At 43.4% G+C, this 16,188-nt stretch overlaps 1 protein-coding gene across 1 annotated transcript in view; it reads right to left on the bottom strand.

Annotated features, from left to right (window-relative positions):
* Positions 1-457: 457 nt before the first annotated feature.
* Positions 458-16,188, bottom strand: part of BMS1 (BMS1 ribosome biogenesis factor) — a 30,340-nt gene continuing 14,609 nt past the window's right edge. The window contains exons 12-23 of the mRNA XM_044420312.1: positions 15,187-15,338; positions 14,566-14,647; positions 13,872-13,948; positions 11,896-12,078; positions 10,227-10,415; positions 9,223-9,403; positions 8,152-8,210; positions 7,260-7,382; positions 4,275-4,422; positions 3,531-3,706; positions 2,304-2,465; positions 458-948 (exon numbers count right to left, since the gene is read on the bottom strand). Of these exons, the coding sequence (XP_044276247.1) occupies positions 718-948; positions 2,304-2,465; positions 3,531-3,706; positions 4,275-4,422; positions 7,260-7,382; positions 8,152-8,210; positions 9,223-9,403; positions 10,227-10,415; positions 11,896-12,078; positions 13,872-13,948; positions 14,566-14,647; positions 15,187-15,338 (1,763 nt within the window). The 3' untranslated portion in view covers positions 458-717. The remainder of the gene's footprint in view (positions 949-2,303; positions 2,466-3,530; positions 3,707-4,274; positions 4,423-7,259; positions 7,383-8,151; positions 8,211-9,222; positions 9,404-10,226; positions 10,416-11,895; positions 12,079-13,871; positions 13,949-14,565; positions 14,648-15,186; positions 15,339-16,188) is intronic.

Raw genomic sequence — 16,188 nt, 5'->3', positions numbered from 1 at the left:
TCTGCTTTTGTCATCACATTCTCAGTAGGCTTCATTAGTAAACCTTTATGGGACTTGGTGCAAAAGGATCAGGGGTCATAAAACCTTAATCACTTTCCCCTCGGTATGCGGCTGCAAAGCACACACAAGATGATCTCCTTCTTGGAGCCTCATGATGCAACATCAGAGTACTTTCCACCCTCTCTTCCTTTGTGTCCCACTGTTATTGCTGGAAGGCCTCTTTCCATGGTTTGCAAAAACTGCCTTCTTAGTGACAGACAGAGTATATTCCAGTGCATAAGCACAGATTTTTGTACCAGTTCACCTTGGTACAGGGGCTGCTCTTCAAGCCTTCAATGGATTCCATCAGTATTAAATGCCAGTATTAAAACCGTGGCTATATTATAGCATCTATTTTCTGGTCAGCAGAAACAGGCAATGCTACTTGAACATTAAGTACAAGCATGAATGACTCTCATTCAGCAAATCAAAAAGTTTAATAACGATCAGATATTGCACAGTGCTCAAGGCCTGCACTTGAATCCCCTAAGTGTATTGTGGCAGACACCATAAAACCATGATTGCAGTTTTCCAAATGTCATACTTGCGTCTCTCCCATCATTTCCTGAGGCAAGATCACAGGAGTCCATAACCTACTGACAGTATTTGGGTCTCCTTCCTCATTGGGCACTCCAGAGTTCAATGACTTTTTGCTTCCTGTAGACAATGGCTAGAAGCTCACTTCTCTCTTTCAGCAGATCCCTTCAGGCTTGACTTTTGCCTCTTCTTCTCCCGTTGGCCAAGAATACGATAAAGTTTCTTCTTTGCTTCCTTCTGCCTCTTCAGCTTCTCTTCCTCCTCCTTCTGTTTCCCTTTAATGTGCTTTTTAAGCTGCTGCCGGTGTTTCACTTTAGCTTTCTTCAGCTTGTAGTTGTGCACTGTGCTCAAAGCGGACAGAAGTGCTGCGATCTTAACAAAACAGAAAAACAGTGTGTGACATATACATCTATTACTTCAAGGCTGACAAGTGTGGTGAGGACTGGCAGACACAGCTATGCTTCCAAGGATTTCACACCTATAGTCAGAGAGGGAAATCTGACAGTCGGGTGCTAAGTACTGGGGTTACGGTGTAGCAATGCAAGCACTGTCGGGACAGGATGGGGTCTCAGTGCCAGTATGAATAAAGAGCCAATGCTGCAATTCTTAGGCTGCAATCGAGGGGTTGGATTTATTGCACCCTTCCTCCTTAAAAATCAAATCTGATCCTTGGATCAACACACTACAAAAGGCAGCTCTTGAAGACACACAGTGGCCAGAATCTGATCCAGCATATATATAGTCCAGCATTCTGTTCCCACAGTGGCCAGCCAGATGCCCAACAGGAACTCTGCAGGTAGGACAGAAGGATGAGTTTAACCACCTTCGGCCTGTTTTCCCTAGCGACCAGCATTCAAAGGCTACCTCGGATGCTGGAGGCAATGTTCTGGAGAGCACTCATGACAAGCAGCCATTGATGATTCCCTTTCAAAGGGGACCAAGTCGGTGGCCACTCGCCTTGTGGTACCTAATCCCTGAATCCCCCACCACTCAGCTTCTTGGAGGACTCTAAGTTCTAGTATTAGGACAGTGGGAGAAAAAACCTCTCCCTGTCTTTTTCTTTCTCCATACCTTGCAGAATTTTATGTACCTCTCCATCATGTTCCCCCTTCCTTTCCTTTATTTAAAACCAGAGCCCCAAGCACTGCAACCGTCTAGCCCCTTGATCATTTTGCTTGCCCTGTTCTGCACACTTCCAGTTCCATGACCATAACCTTTTCGAGCCACAATGACCAGAGCTATCCAAGTGTGGCTGCGCTACAGATTTATACGAGGGCATCACTATCTTAGTTTTATTTCTGATCCCTTTCCTAATGATCCCCAACACGGAACGTGCCCTTCTTCACAGCAGCTGCACAATGAATTAAAGTTTTCGTTCAGCTATCCAGGGCAACCCCAAGATCCCTTTTGTGGTCTGTCACAAGTAGCTGAAATCCCATTAGCACCTAAGTTTTTTTGCCCCACTTTACTGTTATTTTATTTTATCAGCATGTTTTTAATTATATGAATGCATGCATTATTTTTATTTATTTTGTTGCAATTAATTTTTGATTATTTATTATGGCAGTTTAACTGTATTATTTTATTAATGTTAGTTGATTTTATATTGCAAGTGCAACCCAGAAAGCAGGTTGCTAGTGAGCAGCTTTTAACAAATTTAATGAATGAATGAATGAATGAATGAAATAGCTTTCCTAGCAAATGCTTCTCCAAGTAAACAAAATTACCTTCTTTTCATGAGGCTCTCTGATAGCAGTCGGTCTCCACTTGTCCTTTGTGACCTTTGCTTTTCTTTCTTGGATCTTAGGCTTGCTCTTAAATGGCAAGGCCTTCTGGAGTGCTTTGGGAATATGTAGCTTATTGAAATGCTTCTTCTCCCGCACGATAAGCTAGAAAGAGTGAAAGCAAATTGAACAGGGATATACCTTCACTTTACATGTGAATATTACCTTTTAGTCACACTTTACATTTTTGCATTGCAATGAATATTTGGAAGACATTCACAGCTTCTTCCTACACCCAAAAGGTACTCTCAAAGTCCCAGACCATGTGCAAGGATCCTAGGCAGCTGCTCCCCACAACTTGTGACATGGGGAACAGCTCTTTCCACTTTAGCCAAACAGCCATTAAGGAACTGTGCTGAAGTGGGCCTTACCGTTTAACATTAACAGACTTCATCAACTGACAGATCGTGAAACATGCTGCCAGGACTGAAGTGCACAGGCAGAAACTTATTCTGTGTACTGCTAAATCACAGGGCGGGCAACCTGTGGCTCTCCAGATGTGCTGGCCTGCAACACCCTTCAGCAGTCAACACTGGTTATGCTACTGAGGCCGATAAGAATCCTAGACCAAAACAGCTGGAAAGCCCCAAGCTGCTCACCTTGTGCTAAAGACTGCAGCACATTTGGTTAGCTGGGCAGACAGGATGAATCATGAGCTGAAAGCTGGACTACATTATATGTGTGAAACTATGGAAGGCTCTCCACAAAGGTTATTCCAATTGTGACCTAATATACCTCTGCTGCATACTCAGGACCAAACGCCCGCACTACCAGGGAAAGATGCCCACAGTAAGGTTTTACTTGAGAAAAGGAGCAGTATTTGCTATTTTAATTGTCTTTTTGTGAAAATATGAGACAGGAATCAGGATAGGAGGAGGAGGAGGAGGCACAGACAAAGTATGCAGAAACTATGAAGTGGCTAAAATTGTGCAAAGTGAAGTCTCAAGACTTTCTACATTCATAGTGCCATGAAGCTCAGGATGGGTTTAGGTTGCCTTCTTGTAAATAAATCACAGTTCTCTCAGATCAACATTCTCCAGGAGCTGCCACTGCACCGTCCCTGCTAGGCAGCAGTTTGGGAGTCCTTTCACAGATGCTGAAGACGGTTGAGGTGCAGATCAAAGTTACACGTAATTGATACTGAAAGAGCACATCTACCTGGAACCCTACCTTATACAGCGAGTCCTTGTTTTGTTTGAGCCTGATGCCCTTCTCGTGCCTTAACTGGCCTGTTGTTTTCATTCCTGTCCAGGAATCTTTTTCACCCAGAGGCTTAAGCAAGGAAGTCACTGGATTATAGAAGGCTGGGGTGGACACAGGGTACCAAGTCCGCAAGAAGACAATATCTGAAAAACGGAAGCAAGTGAATACACTTTTTTTAAAATGGTTTTCTTCTTAATTATGTGAATTGATTAATTATGGGAACCAAACTAGTCTAGCCCTGCACATAAGTGGAGCACTCCAGTTACCATCCCCAGGAAACCTGAAACAAACTCCTAATCACAATCTCCAACATAGGAGAAAAACAGTCTTAGGAAATTCACCACTTGCTCTAGGTATAGAAAGTGGAAGAGTTGCCTGCTGGGGAACATAATTAGCGACACTGAATCTACATCCTAGCTATGAAGAGAGAGAGAAAATAGACTGATGTCAAAACATCAATCTCTTATTAACGGTTGAAAACTAGCCTTTATCTCTGATCGATTTCCACAGGAGAGTACTTTAAGACAAATAGATGCCTACATGAAGCTGACTGGGTCAGAACCAGCTTCAGGAATTTACCCCCTCGGAAATGACTGTGTGATCAGTCCAGCTGATATATTCTCAAGAGTACAAACTCTCTTTTGATATTTCACTTGAGAGGATCTTCTTATTAAATAGGTTTAATGTACTTAATTGGAGGATGACACTTACCACTCATTAGCAACTTATCTTCAAATGTCGCTCTGAAAGCACCATCTGGTGTCCGTACGGCCTTTTTAATCTGCCCTCGGATACCGCTCACGGTGCGGATGGCTGCTCCTTCAAACTTAGCCACTTCTAATACAGAGTTAAACATCCCCTGTGTGACGTAAACAATGAAGCAATGAAAGGTTGTTAATGTGTTGCCAAGTTCCTAACCCTCTTTGTAGCAGACACTTTGAGAGGGTCATCAAAATACAGTAACAAACAAAAATACAATAACAAACTTTAACAAATCATAACCCTGTACATGAAAGCCAGGACCAAGTAATGACCATTTGTGGAATTTGAATGTAATGGCTGCTTTTATTTTTTTCACATTGTACTTTTTCATTCTGGTGATTGCTGTTTTTGCACTGTGCTTCTATTCTTTTGGCTCTTTACCCAAGGAACTTTTGTTATTGGGTGGATTAAAAATGCAATCCAACACCAGTCATCAGGCTTGCTGGGCTCCAATATGGCCAGTGGGATTCCCCACTCCCCCTTTCAAAAGTGGCGTGCAAGGCAGCACACTGAGCTGCTATTTGAGAAACACAAATCCAACCCTTCCTTGGGGCATAGAGAATGTGAGCTGATCTGCTACTCCGACAGTGGTTGTAAACACTGGGGCACTCTCCTTTCTGACCATTAGATGGCATATTTGTAGACAGTAACTGGAAGCAGGTTAACCGGAGACAGGACAAGAAGGCACTTCCCACTTTCCCCCAAAAGCTGGTTTTTAGGTTCCCGATGGAAGATTTTGCAGAGCTCTAGCAGTAGCAATAACTAAGCCCAGCTTAACAGCCAGCTGCAAAATAGAATAAACTGTCTATAGCAACCATCAGGGAAACAGGTAGGAACCGTGAAGGCCAGTTGTGGGTCACTGTGCAGCAAATGACAAAGAGGAGCATGCCCAGGAAAAGCCAGGCTCACCACTACCCCTACTTATCATCTCTCAGGGCCCCACAATGCTGCCATGGAACAGGGCATGGCAGCACTTTCATACCGGAAAACCATGATTCTGTAAGAGCAGGAAACGGACCACTCACTAATTTGCCCAGGAATCTTTGCTGCTGCCCAAGGGCTTGTCATCTTCTCCAATATATATCTAGGGGAGCTTTAGATGCCTCCTCCCCTCCAATAATTCCACCCTTTACAAGGAAAGAATGAAGAGCAACAGAAGAGCTTCTTCTTGAGTAATGTCAACTAATGCCACCAAAGCAATTAACGTATGCTTTTGAGCTCTTTAGAACCCTTTATCAGGCAAGGTCATTTAAGAGGAAGGGGAATATTTATTTGTTGTATTTGTGTGCTGCCCCATAGCCCAGAAAAGTTCAAGAATTAGACTGCTACAATGGTCTAATTAACTCTACAATGCTGGCTAGGGCAAGTTCAGATTATCACAGGCTAGTTCGCTTTTGTTTCTCCCAAACAAGGCAGGTCCTCTTTGGCCCTACTACATTTTAGAAGTTGAGATAAATCATTTTCGGGGGGGGGGAGGGTTCAATCAGAGCAGTTTTCAAATGCAAAAGATCCGCACCTCTACCACCCTCTTGTTTGCCGTCAATTTAGACAATTAACAAGGCTGTGACCTTGTTATGTCAGAGGTGTTAAAGAGAATGGAGAAACAAAAGAGAGGCCTACCTCATAACATAAATAATACTCTTGTGGAATCCTCTTTGTTAAAAATAAATAACCCCCCTTAGCAAATTTGCTCTGGAATGAGCTTTGGTGCTTGTCCACCTAACTTCAGGCTGGCAGATCCACACATACATGGCAGGCACAGCCTTGTCAGTTCTCAAATGCAGAAAAGGACGGACATAATGACTGTAATCACAGTTGTCATTCACAGAATGCTGCTGGGTGATAAGACAAACATCAGTGCAAAAAGCATTTATCTTTACTCAAATCACAGGAAATAGACTTGAATGATATAACTAGCACAAGTCAATGCCACTAATCCATGCTTTACATTAAGTAAGGATAATTTAAGGAAACCACTGTTCTCCATACACAATGGAAAATAAACATGCCAGGCCTTGTTTTTTTCTTATCATTACTTCAGAGTCTTTTTATACCTCCACCCTTCATTAAAATTTCGCTCAGGGCAGTTTACAGCAGAGTTTAAAGACATAACAACTACTACTGCCTTATTTTACTGATTATATATAAGCTGTTCTGGGACCCATTTCAGTTAATGAGTTGGATAAAACCCTCTGAATAAATGAACAATAAAAACAAAACCTGTAGAACATTAAAACAAATTAAATTGAAGGCCAAATCCTCTCAGTCTTAAAGATTTAAAGAGTGCTAGAAGAGAATTATCCAAGTAGCTTAATGAATTGTCTGAGGCCCTTTTTAAGGATTACAGCTCTGTATATTAGAAGCCCGTCTTGAAATGTCGAGTGGTCTATGGCCCTAAGTCAAGTCAAGGTACCAGGCAGACCAAAGAGTTTAACTACTCACTGTGCGACAGCTAAATGGGAGCTCCCTGGTCAGAGACATTTATATAGCGCTTTCAGCAGTCAAGATGTGTTCTGCCACTTCCTTCACCAGAACCCTAGATTTTATTAAGTTCAGTGAGGGAGCAAACAGGGAACTCAAGCAACTCTGCTGAGGGAAAAGGTGCTAAATGCTCTACGGCTGACATTCCCAACCTGGCATCAGATGCTTTGGACTGCAGCTCTCAGGATTCCTGGCCACTGGCCGTGCTGAATGGGGCTGGAAGTCCAAATGGAGGACACCCAGTTGGGGACTCTTCTTGAATGATGCTTGCTTAGTCTCAAGCGTTTGAACACTTCAGACCAGTTCTCCCTAGTCGCAAAAACCTTCACAGATATGGTCAGTATCTGGCCACAACCTTCACAGATATGGTCAAAACCAAAATGGGTAAAACTGTATTTCTAAAGAATTCACATGCTAATTATTAGACGCCATAAATACCTATTGAATACATACCTTAATAAATGCTGTATTCTTGTAAATTTTGAATGGGAAACCAGTCAACTTCAATTTCTTCACAATCTTTAAAGATTTATCTAAGTCAAGCACAACTCCAGTTGCAGCTATTCGAAAATCAGGCTGAAATACATCCAAATACAGTATTTGTATTTTATGTACACACACGGGGGGCGGGGAGAGGGGAGAGAGAGGGAGGGAGATCTAGAAATAAAGTTGAAAATGCCAGACTTAAGAGTCCCTTTAGTTCCTGGTTCACCGGTTAGGGGTCCACAAAACATTGGTTTAGCTTACTCTGTATGGAACAGAGAACCCGGGGGAAATTCCAAGCTGGACTTCAAAGCAGGCAGGTATTGCTTTCATACTATGAGGGCCAGTGTGGTGTGTTGGTGACAGTGCTGGACTGGAACTTTAGAGATCTGGGTTCCAGTCCTTACCTCTCCATGAAGCTAACAAGATAGCTTGGGGTCAGTCAGGGACTCTCAGCCTCACAGGGTTGTTGTTGTGAGGAAGGAAGCAAGATGAAGGAGGCCTCTTTGGCTTCTTCACAAAATGAAGAAAGGCAGGGCATCAATGTACGGTAATAATGTAATAACAACATGAGAACCTTCTCCCCGGACTAGAGACCTTCATGACAGAGTTGGGGCACTGGGATTGGAGAGGCCTCATTCTAGTCTTACAATGCATATTATTTCTCCATCAATATAAGCATTCAAGCGTTTTTCATGAAGAAATCCATTGCCATCTGACCCGGTGTTTCCCAATCTGGTGCCTTCCAGAGGTTCATGATGACAACTCTTGATGGGAGTTGGAGTCCAAAGCAACTGCAGGGTGCCTGATTGTGGGAGGCTGCCCGAGCCTGATTGGAAACTGTTAATAATACAGCACTTACTGTAGTACCACACACTGACTGGATCGCCAAACACCCTGTCCCCTGTGGCGTGATAGGACCTGCAAAGCAAATGGAACAAAATTTTCAGATGGTGCTTCAACAGTGTATATTCTATTAAAGACAGCAAGAGGGGTAAAATGTGAAAGCAGTTAAAATCACATACAGCTGGGATGGGATCTGCTCAGAGCTCTCTGGATGACTGGAAGGAGAACCTCTGATTCCCTATTGTTTTTAACAATGGCAACTACAAAACAAATCCCCATCCAGGAAGGAGGGAGGGAGGAGGAGGAAGGGCTGAAATTAAGAAAACTGGGAGCGGTTTTCATATGAAAGGACAGATTTTGCTTCAGTTATCCATGATCTTGTGACATTTGGATTGAGTTACTCAAATGTACCTCTACGTGTGGCTGTCTTTGTCTAGTGAAGGATGATTTAAAAACGACACATGGCTGCTAAAGGACTGGTAGGTACTAAGCGATCAAATGATGTGACACGTAGAATGTACCAGTGGCTCTGATGACAGCCAGGCTCCAGGGCAAATTCAAAGGGTAGATATTGGCCTCTGAAGTGCCAAGTGGCCCGCTGGCAAGCAAAACACCTGCAGGGACACGCCAGCCATCATCCTTCACTACTGATTATACTGAACAGGGTTTGGCCCATTGGGAGATGCAGCCCAAGGCATGCAAGAGGGCTGCAAATTGTCCCGCGGTGTTCTAAATGGGCCGAGTCCAGATGACTCGAAGGATCGCCATCGTCTTTACCAACTTGCCTGTTACACTCTCAGATCAGCACTGGAGGATCTGCTTGCATGCCCAGCTGCATGAGCAAGCAGGCTGGTGGACAGAAGGGGCAGGGCCTTTTCAGTAGTGACCTCCCCCGGGCCACTTGTGGAATTCTGTTCTAATGGACATTTACCTGGTCCCATAAGAACATGCTCTCTACATTCTGTGCAATAATTTCACAGTTACTCTTCTGCAAAGCCCTGAAAAATGTTCATCCTTCATAAGATCGGTTTACAAGAAAATCCAGGTGTTCTTCCAGAAGTTAGAACAGTGTAGATTTCCCTCTTACCCCAAAACGTTGCCCCACAATGCATATGCTGTGGGGTGTACTTGAGTAACCTGTGACGGCCATTATGGTCTTCGATGTAATACAGAGGAATGGTCTGAAACCGCCTCCACCCTAATGAGAAGATCAGAGGATCTCGAGTCTTGAGAATTTTCTTATACCAGCGATGTTTCTTCAAACGCATCTGAGAAAAAAATCAAAGTCATGAGAAGCAAGCCCCAGTATTCACAATTATTTCAGCAATCTCTATTCTGTTTTGAAACTGGTAATACTTTTGCAGTGCAGAAAGCTGCCGACGATGTACCCAAGTTTGATATTCGGCATTTCAAAATTATTGTACGTAGCATGATCATCGTAACCCCTAAATAGAAATCTTGCAAACAGAAATAATGTGGGGATTAAGGAAATATGTATTTTTCCCCAGGCAGCATGTTGAAGGGACACAAAAAACCATGAGTGGGTGGAAAACAACTGTTTCTAGTATTTTGCACATTTTTGAGTGAGTTCTCGCTCAGTGCCTGTATCGTGCTTTAGTAGGCAAGACCTACTTCATGCTTCCCCTTGCACAGGCGGCTGCAGGAAAACCATTTCAGACTAAGTTTCACTCTTCTCGAGAAAATATCTATTGCCAGGTATAAAACATCTGCCTACTGAGTGGTTTTCACATGCCAATGGGCACCCAAGCAGGTCATTCAGATAACTGATATAAGCAGGTGACCAGCTACGATATGAAACAGTACAAGCAAGTTTTAGAACAGGGCTAGGACACTTCTGGCTTCTCTGGGCCCCCACAGCAGGAAAAAGCTTTTATTTCTGAAAACAACAGCTGTTTAGAAATGCGTTTCTTCCTGTTGCACAATGAGAAAGGGAGCACTTCTGAGTGGGTTTTCAATCAGTAAGCATCACCTTTGGACTCTGTGCACAGCTCAAGTTTGGTTCCTGAAGGAGGAAGGACACTAGTACTCCATAAGATAATGAAAAAAGCATATATTGTTGTGACTGCATACCTGTACATATCCCACATTTCCTTCGGTGTTTCCCAGGCCGCCTAGGATAATTGGATAGTGTGGGTCAAAATGCAACAAGAGTTCACAAGGGACATTCTCAAGTTCTACCCGGATATACATGCCAGGCCGGAAGCCCTCATACTGAACTCTGGCCTCGTCTTCTAAATCTTCAAATTCAGCTCTGTTGAACTGTATTACAGAATCAGTGGGGTAGAAAGTTAAAGGAAAGAAAGAAAAAGTAAATTAAAAAGGAGGAATACTGATGACCATCCATTAGTTTAAGCCTTTGAACAGTGATCTCCCTTCAAGTCAGACAAGAAAACCAACAGATTACCCTACTTTTTAATGCCCATCTAAACCTAGCAACAGTAAATTTTCCCTAGTCTTGGAGCTGTTTTGTGTAGAATCCAATTTCTAAGGGCACTTACCTCACCGATTCTCTTCTGTCCACTCATTCCACTGCACAGGCAGCCCCTTTTGTGCAATGGCAATCTAGTGCATTGAGACAACCCAGAATAAGGGAAAACATTCATTCCTGCAAGACTGCAAGTTGGCAACACTCATGTGGCTCCTTCCAGAAACAAGCATTTCCCGGGGGGGGGGGGGGTCCCCCTAGAAAGAAATACTTCTGCCTTGTCTAAGTGGCGAGTCCTGCTTGTGCAATGGAATCCCAGTGCTTGGAGAAGGGAACTGGCAGGGAAGAAGGGAGCTAGTGGGGATGTTCAGTGCCCTGTTGGATTCTGAGCCTTGACTGTGTGCTGACCTCTCCCAAAAGGAAATGGGAGTCGCTTCTTCCTTCTATGTGGCAGCCTTCCACATTTCCAGAAGTGCCTCCTCCTGGTTCTTCCCAGCCCTCACTCCCAACACCATCCCTGAGGCAAGAGGCACTTCCCACCCCGCCCCCTCCCCTGACCTGATCCACACCTGCTGCAATCTTCTACACAGCCTGCACGCCTCAGCTACGGAGGGAGAGGCAAGCTGCCGGTTCTCATGCTCACTGCTTTGCAGGAGGCCCAGCTCCATAGAAGGAACCCACAGGGTGCCATGAGGTCATTTTGATGCAAGGCGCTCCAACCACCTCCGCCACCCATGGAGCCATTGCTCTCTCTCGAGCTTGGGGCTGGGGACCCTTCCCATGATGTGTGTCAGAAAGAGGAACATAAATGCTGGAAGAGCTGCCCAGCTGGCTGATGGAAAATGAAGAATGAAATAGGCAGGCAGCGCAAACTCAAATGCGGATGAGCCACTGCCAGCAAGGGGTTGTGGTTTCCCTCACCTTTCGGATCCTAAAATGAAAAACTCTTCCCTGCTACACACCTTGGAACTGCCTCCAACACACCTGCATCCAATGAAAGTGAGTCAGCCAGTGAGATCTAATTGTTACTGGTATTCTGTGATACCAGTAGCTCATATGCACTTTATTGCCCTTTATCATCCAACCAGATTTTTCTTCTGCAGAGCCCTGTCATCTCCTGTCCTGCACAGTTCTTTTAAAAGTTAACAATAATAACAACACGAACAGCATGTACGTCATGATTTGTCAGGTGTATATTAATAATCCGGAAAGAAAAGTACAGATTCTCTGAGAAAGAGCGGAGGCTTCCCAGTTTCTGGTTATTCTCTTAGCCTCTACCCAAGGTAAGGTCCCTGTCGAGTCAGAAAGTGATACCTGAGCTTGTTTCTGCATCGCCTCTTTTAAGTCATCAAAATAGGTGGCACCTCCATCGTCGTACTCGGCATCGAACATCTCTTTCAGCTTCTGCTTCTTATCCATGCGCTTCTTCCTCTCCTCTTCCTCGTCAGCCTTGCCACCTTTCCCCTCACTTTGCTCCCGACCATCTTCATCTTCCACCTGATAAGAGGGGGAAGAAGAATCTTGTCAAAGCCTTTTTAAAAGAACTGGGAGCTGTCCAGCAAGCATCCATTTCATTGTACAAGTAGTGAGCCAAAGGATGGTTTGTGTGGTGTGCATAACACCACAATATGCACACAAGGAAGAATTCAGGAGAGGCAATTTCCCAAAGAGGAGGTACGTGTGGACTGGAATGAAACCATCTGCGAAGCAAACGCACATGAATTACATGGCATTCTGTAATCCATACTGTACAACACCCTTATCGGGCCAACTCTAAAGCACTTCAGCTGGTGATCTTTGCACTGGGCTTATAATGGCATGACACGATATGGATTTTGCCCTTTTTTAGGGCAAACACAGCAGACTTTGCTTTTTATGGTTCTTTTCATACTATGTTGCAAGAAGCTGAAGGTGGATCTCTCCAATGCAGCAAGGTGAGAACGGTCTGGTCAAATGGACTGGTGCTCCTTCAGAAACCAAACTGTTCTGCCAGTCGTCAGTGGCAAAGGGAGGAGAGGGCTAGGCCTAAAGCCTCTTCTCCTAGTTTTCAACTTGCAAGGAGTCTTTCATTTAGGAGGACACTAAAAATGGGGACACCCCCCCACCCACAAACTGCTGAAATCTACTATATCAGGATGCTACCGGTTCTTTCTGCGTGCATGAAATCTAACCTGAGACTTCCAAGAACTTTCTAACTGCACTGAAGTTTTCAAAACAGGAAGGTTCCAAGCTATTAAGAGCTGGTTAACTTGAGGATATAAAATAGAGGGCTATGGCATATGAGGAGAAAAGAGGGGATACCTCAGGGCGCTGGAACTAGAAGAATATTTATTGAAATTATTGGCTTGTGGACTCTCTAGCTGCTTACATGAACATATATTAAAGAAGAAACATGTATACATAATTGGCTTTCCAACTACGACTTCACAGCAGGCTGAAGTTAGTTAAACACATGAAAGAAAGAAACAGAGGGTGGGGAGCAGAATGCTGTTACATTAGCCACTAATATATTCTCGCAACAAAGTAAAATCAAAGGAAACTTTTGTTCAGCATGGTTCCCACCCACCCCTTGACAAAAAAAAATACATGTTTTTGTTTCTTAACTATTTGAATACTGCCACTTTGCATTTCTGATTGATCTAAATGTCTAAGTCCCCAGGAAGAGGCAAAATATGGTATGCTAATTATGGGTTGCCCATTAAAGCAGTTAACTGGCAATAATCCACAGCTAGGTCTCCAAGAACCAAAATGTTTCAGACTGAGTCTGTGCCTCATTAAGGCCATGGTGCTTCAGATATTATCCTTCTCATAGCCTAACTAACCTCCATGAGAACTTCAACAGCGTTATATGCTACCTGATGCTATACTGCATTCCAGTAAACATAGGTCTGTTGACATTCTACCAAGTAAGGAAGGATCCTTACAATCCTTCAAGTGGCTACAATGCAACACACACTCAGAAGTAACAAGAGAACCCAGCCAGCTCTGGGTGAGCAGATCCTGACATCTAGTATTCCTTCCCCTGGGTTCCTTGTGGGTCCCAGAGCCCCTGGGCTGCTCATATGCACTTAATCGACCCACATATGAATTTGAGAATTTTAAAGGACTCTTCCACATCTGCCACAGGTTGAGAGGCCATTAGGAGTCTGACATGAACTATGGACAGAGTGAACACATATTCATTTCTACACAACAATGCAGAATTATGATCAAATGTTTATGATCTGCATCGTTCGTAAAATCCAAAATTTGAGCTTCCCATATGACCACTTTGCATATTCCCCCCAAACCTCATCTCCTTGATCATCTGGTTTGCCTTTGTGTACAGTTCCAGTCTCAAGATCTTCAAAATCACCATATAGTTCCTCTATAAAAAACAGAAATCAGAAAGATGATCATTATTTTCCGTCATCTGACAATTTATCCTTAATAAAGACCCTAAATCATGCATGCATCCTAACACATTCTCTTCCATTCCATCTCTATCCCTTGGCTCTTCGTTCCAGATATTTCCATAAGACACAGTTACCGAGCGGTAGGAGTTACTTAATTGGATAGATTATGTGCTCCTTCCTGTATGCTGAGAATGAGTTACAGTCAGATATAAAACAAATGTGCTAATTTTTTAACCTGGCTTAGAGTCACTTCATTCAGTAGCCTGTTTCTCCAGAACCCCTTTCCCTATTAAAATGAAGGGAGGGGAGTGCATTCCACCTGAATCTCCCAGCCAAGGAATGACAGCCACCTCCCAAAGCCTGCTCCTTATTAATATGGAAAATGTCAAGCAAAATCCCCCTGCCCCCCGGATACTGCTGGCTTCCCGACCAAAGGGGCCTCACCGAATTCCCCCTACAATTACCATAAAAGCCAATTCCCTTCTCGCTTGACCCACGTGTCTATTAGCTTCTCCAGCAAGTAGAAGGGCTAAGTTAGAACATTAGACCTTACAGAGAGTAAGCAGCACAGGGAAAACCTCTGACCTACCATCATCTTTCAACAGTTTTGCTGCATCTTTATCAGCTTCCCAGTTTCCAGTCACAAAACAGTCTCTGATACTGTCCATAACCTGTCAATCAAATCGAGCAATAGGATTATTATACGTCAACATAAAGAATCAGAGCGGATTAGAGGCAAGCATTTTGCAAGATTAGTTACAAAAACCAGAGCTCACCGCACAAAACATTCTTGAATACTTTCAGCCACTTGCTCTTTGGTAAACACAGCCATTTCGCTCCTTTCTGGAGGAAGCCATCTAAGCAAAACTTTGGTTAATGTGTTTTCCAAGGAGTAAAACACAAAACTGGCTCCATTCCTCAGTTAAGGAAGGAATCGGCTAGTCTTGCACAACTGGGTCTCAAAGTAACTGCTCCTTCTCCTTCCCCTTCCCCTCAAACAAGTCTCCCTTGCCACTACATATTCTCCCCAGTCTCAGCCCACCAGCTGTTACTTTGCTGTCTCTTTCCATCACCTGCCTCTTTTTATTTTTCCTCTCTCTATTTCCTGGAACAGATCATATCCTGCAAGGTTTACAGGACACAAGCTGACCTATCCAGCAACACTCCTTTTAAGAAATGAATATGAAAAATGAATTTCATATGGAAGCACCTCATCGAAGTCCCAGTCTTGTGGGGATTCCACAGGGAATTTGGAGCAGTCAAGGGCGTCAGCTTTTCGTTTGGATTCTTTGCTGGGACGGTTAACACGGAACAACCCTCCAAGTTCTTCATTTTCTTCTTCTTTCTCCTCATCTTCAGCCACTGAATACAAATCAATAGCACAGTAAAGCTACTTTAAGTGCTTTGCAGTTTTACTGCAAGTCACTGTACTACAAGTTGCACTGCATGGCTATTCCGTAACAGGTTTTATTTTATTTATTTATTGCATTTATATACCATCCCAATAGCCCAGAGGGCTATTAGTTTAAAAGAAGTTTAAAAGAAGTCAAAATCAAGCATCCATACACTAGAGTTGAAAATTTCTTTCTTGTCATCTTCTGTCGGGAATTATAAATGTAATGTCTTGAGATGTTTAGTGAAAGACAGGGTAGAAATGTTTTATTAAATTTAAATAAATCCCTTGCTCTCTTCTGATTCTAATATAATCCACCCTGATAACATCCCAAATCTCTTGTTATCCTTGTTACTAAGGTTTTTTTTAACTCCCAGGAATAATTATGACCTTCAGCCTTAATTCAGTTGTAATCTGCCAAACTTTGTAATCTTTCCTGTTATAACTGCTGAAGAACATCACTTACTATTAATAGTCAACCTATGAAACTTTCTGATAGTCTGCATTTGGGCTGAGCTGAGTGTTGGGAAACTGTCTAATGCAGTTTAGGGCATACATTAGAACAGGGAAGGTCAGACTTCTGGTTTCTGGATCTATTTGGTATAGTGGAACCCCAGGATTCACTAACTGAAGCTTGATAAAAAGTCAAACAGAATTAAAAGAATTCTGAGCCTCAGGATTTGCTTTAAGTATGAGAACTGAGTAGAAACTACAGACCTTCCACACAACAAAAATCAACTCGAGGCGTTCTTCATTCCAGCAGCAGAATTTGAGCAGAGGATGGGAGATATTTTGCTTCATTCATTCATTCACCCATTC

The sequence above is a fragment of the Varanus komodoensis genome, unplaced genomic scaffold, assembly GCF_004798865.1.
Source record: "Varanus komodoensis strain SLA01 unplaced genomic scaffold, ASM479886v1 scaffold11, whole genome shotgun sequence".
Taxonomy (NCBI): Eukaryota; Metazoa; Chordata; class Lepidosauria; order Squamata; family Varanidae; genus Varanus; species Varanus komodoensis.
The sequence above is the reverse complement of the archived record's forward strand: the minus strand, read 5'-3'. Positions and strand labels throughout refer to the sequence as shown.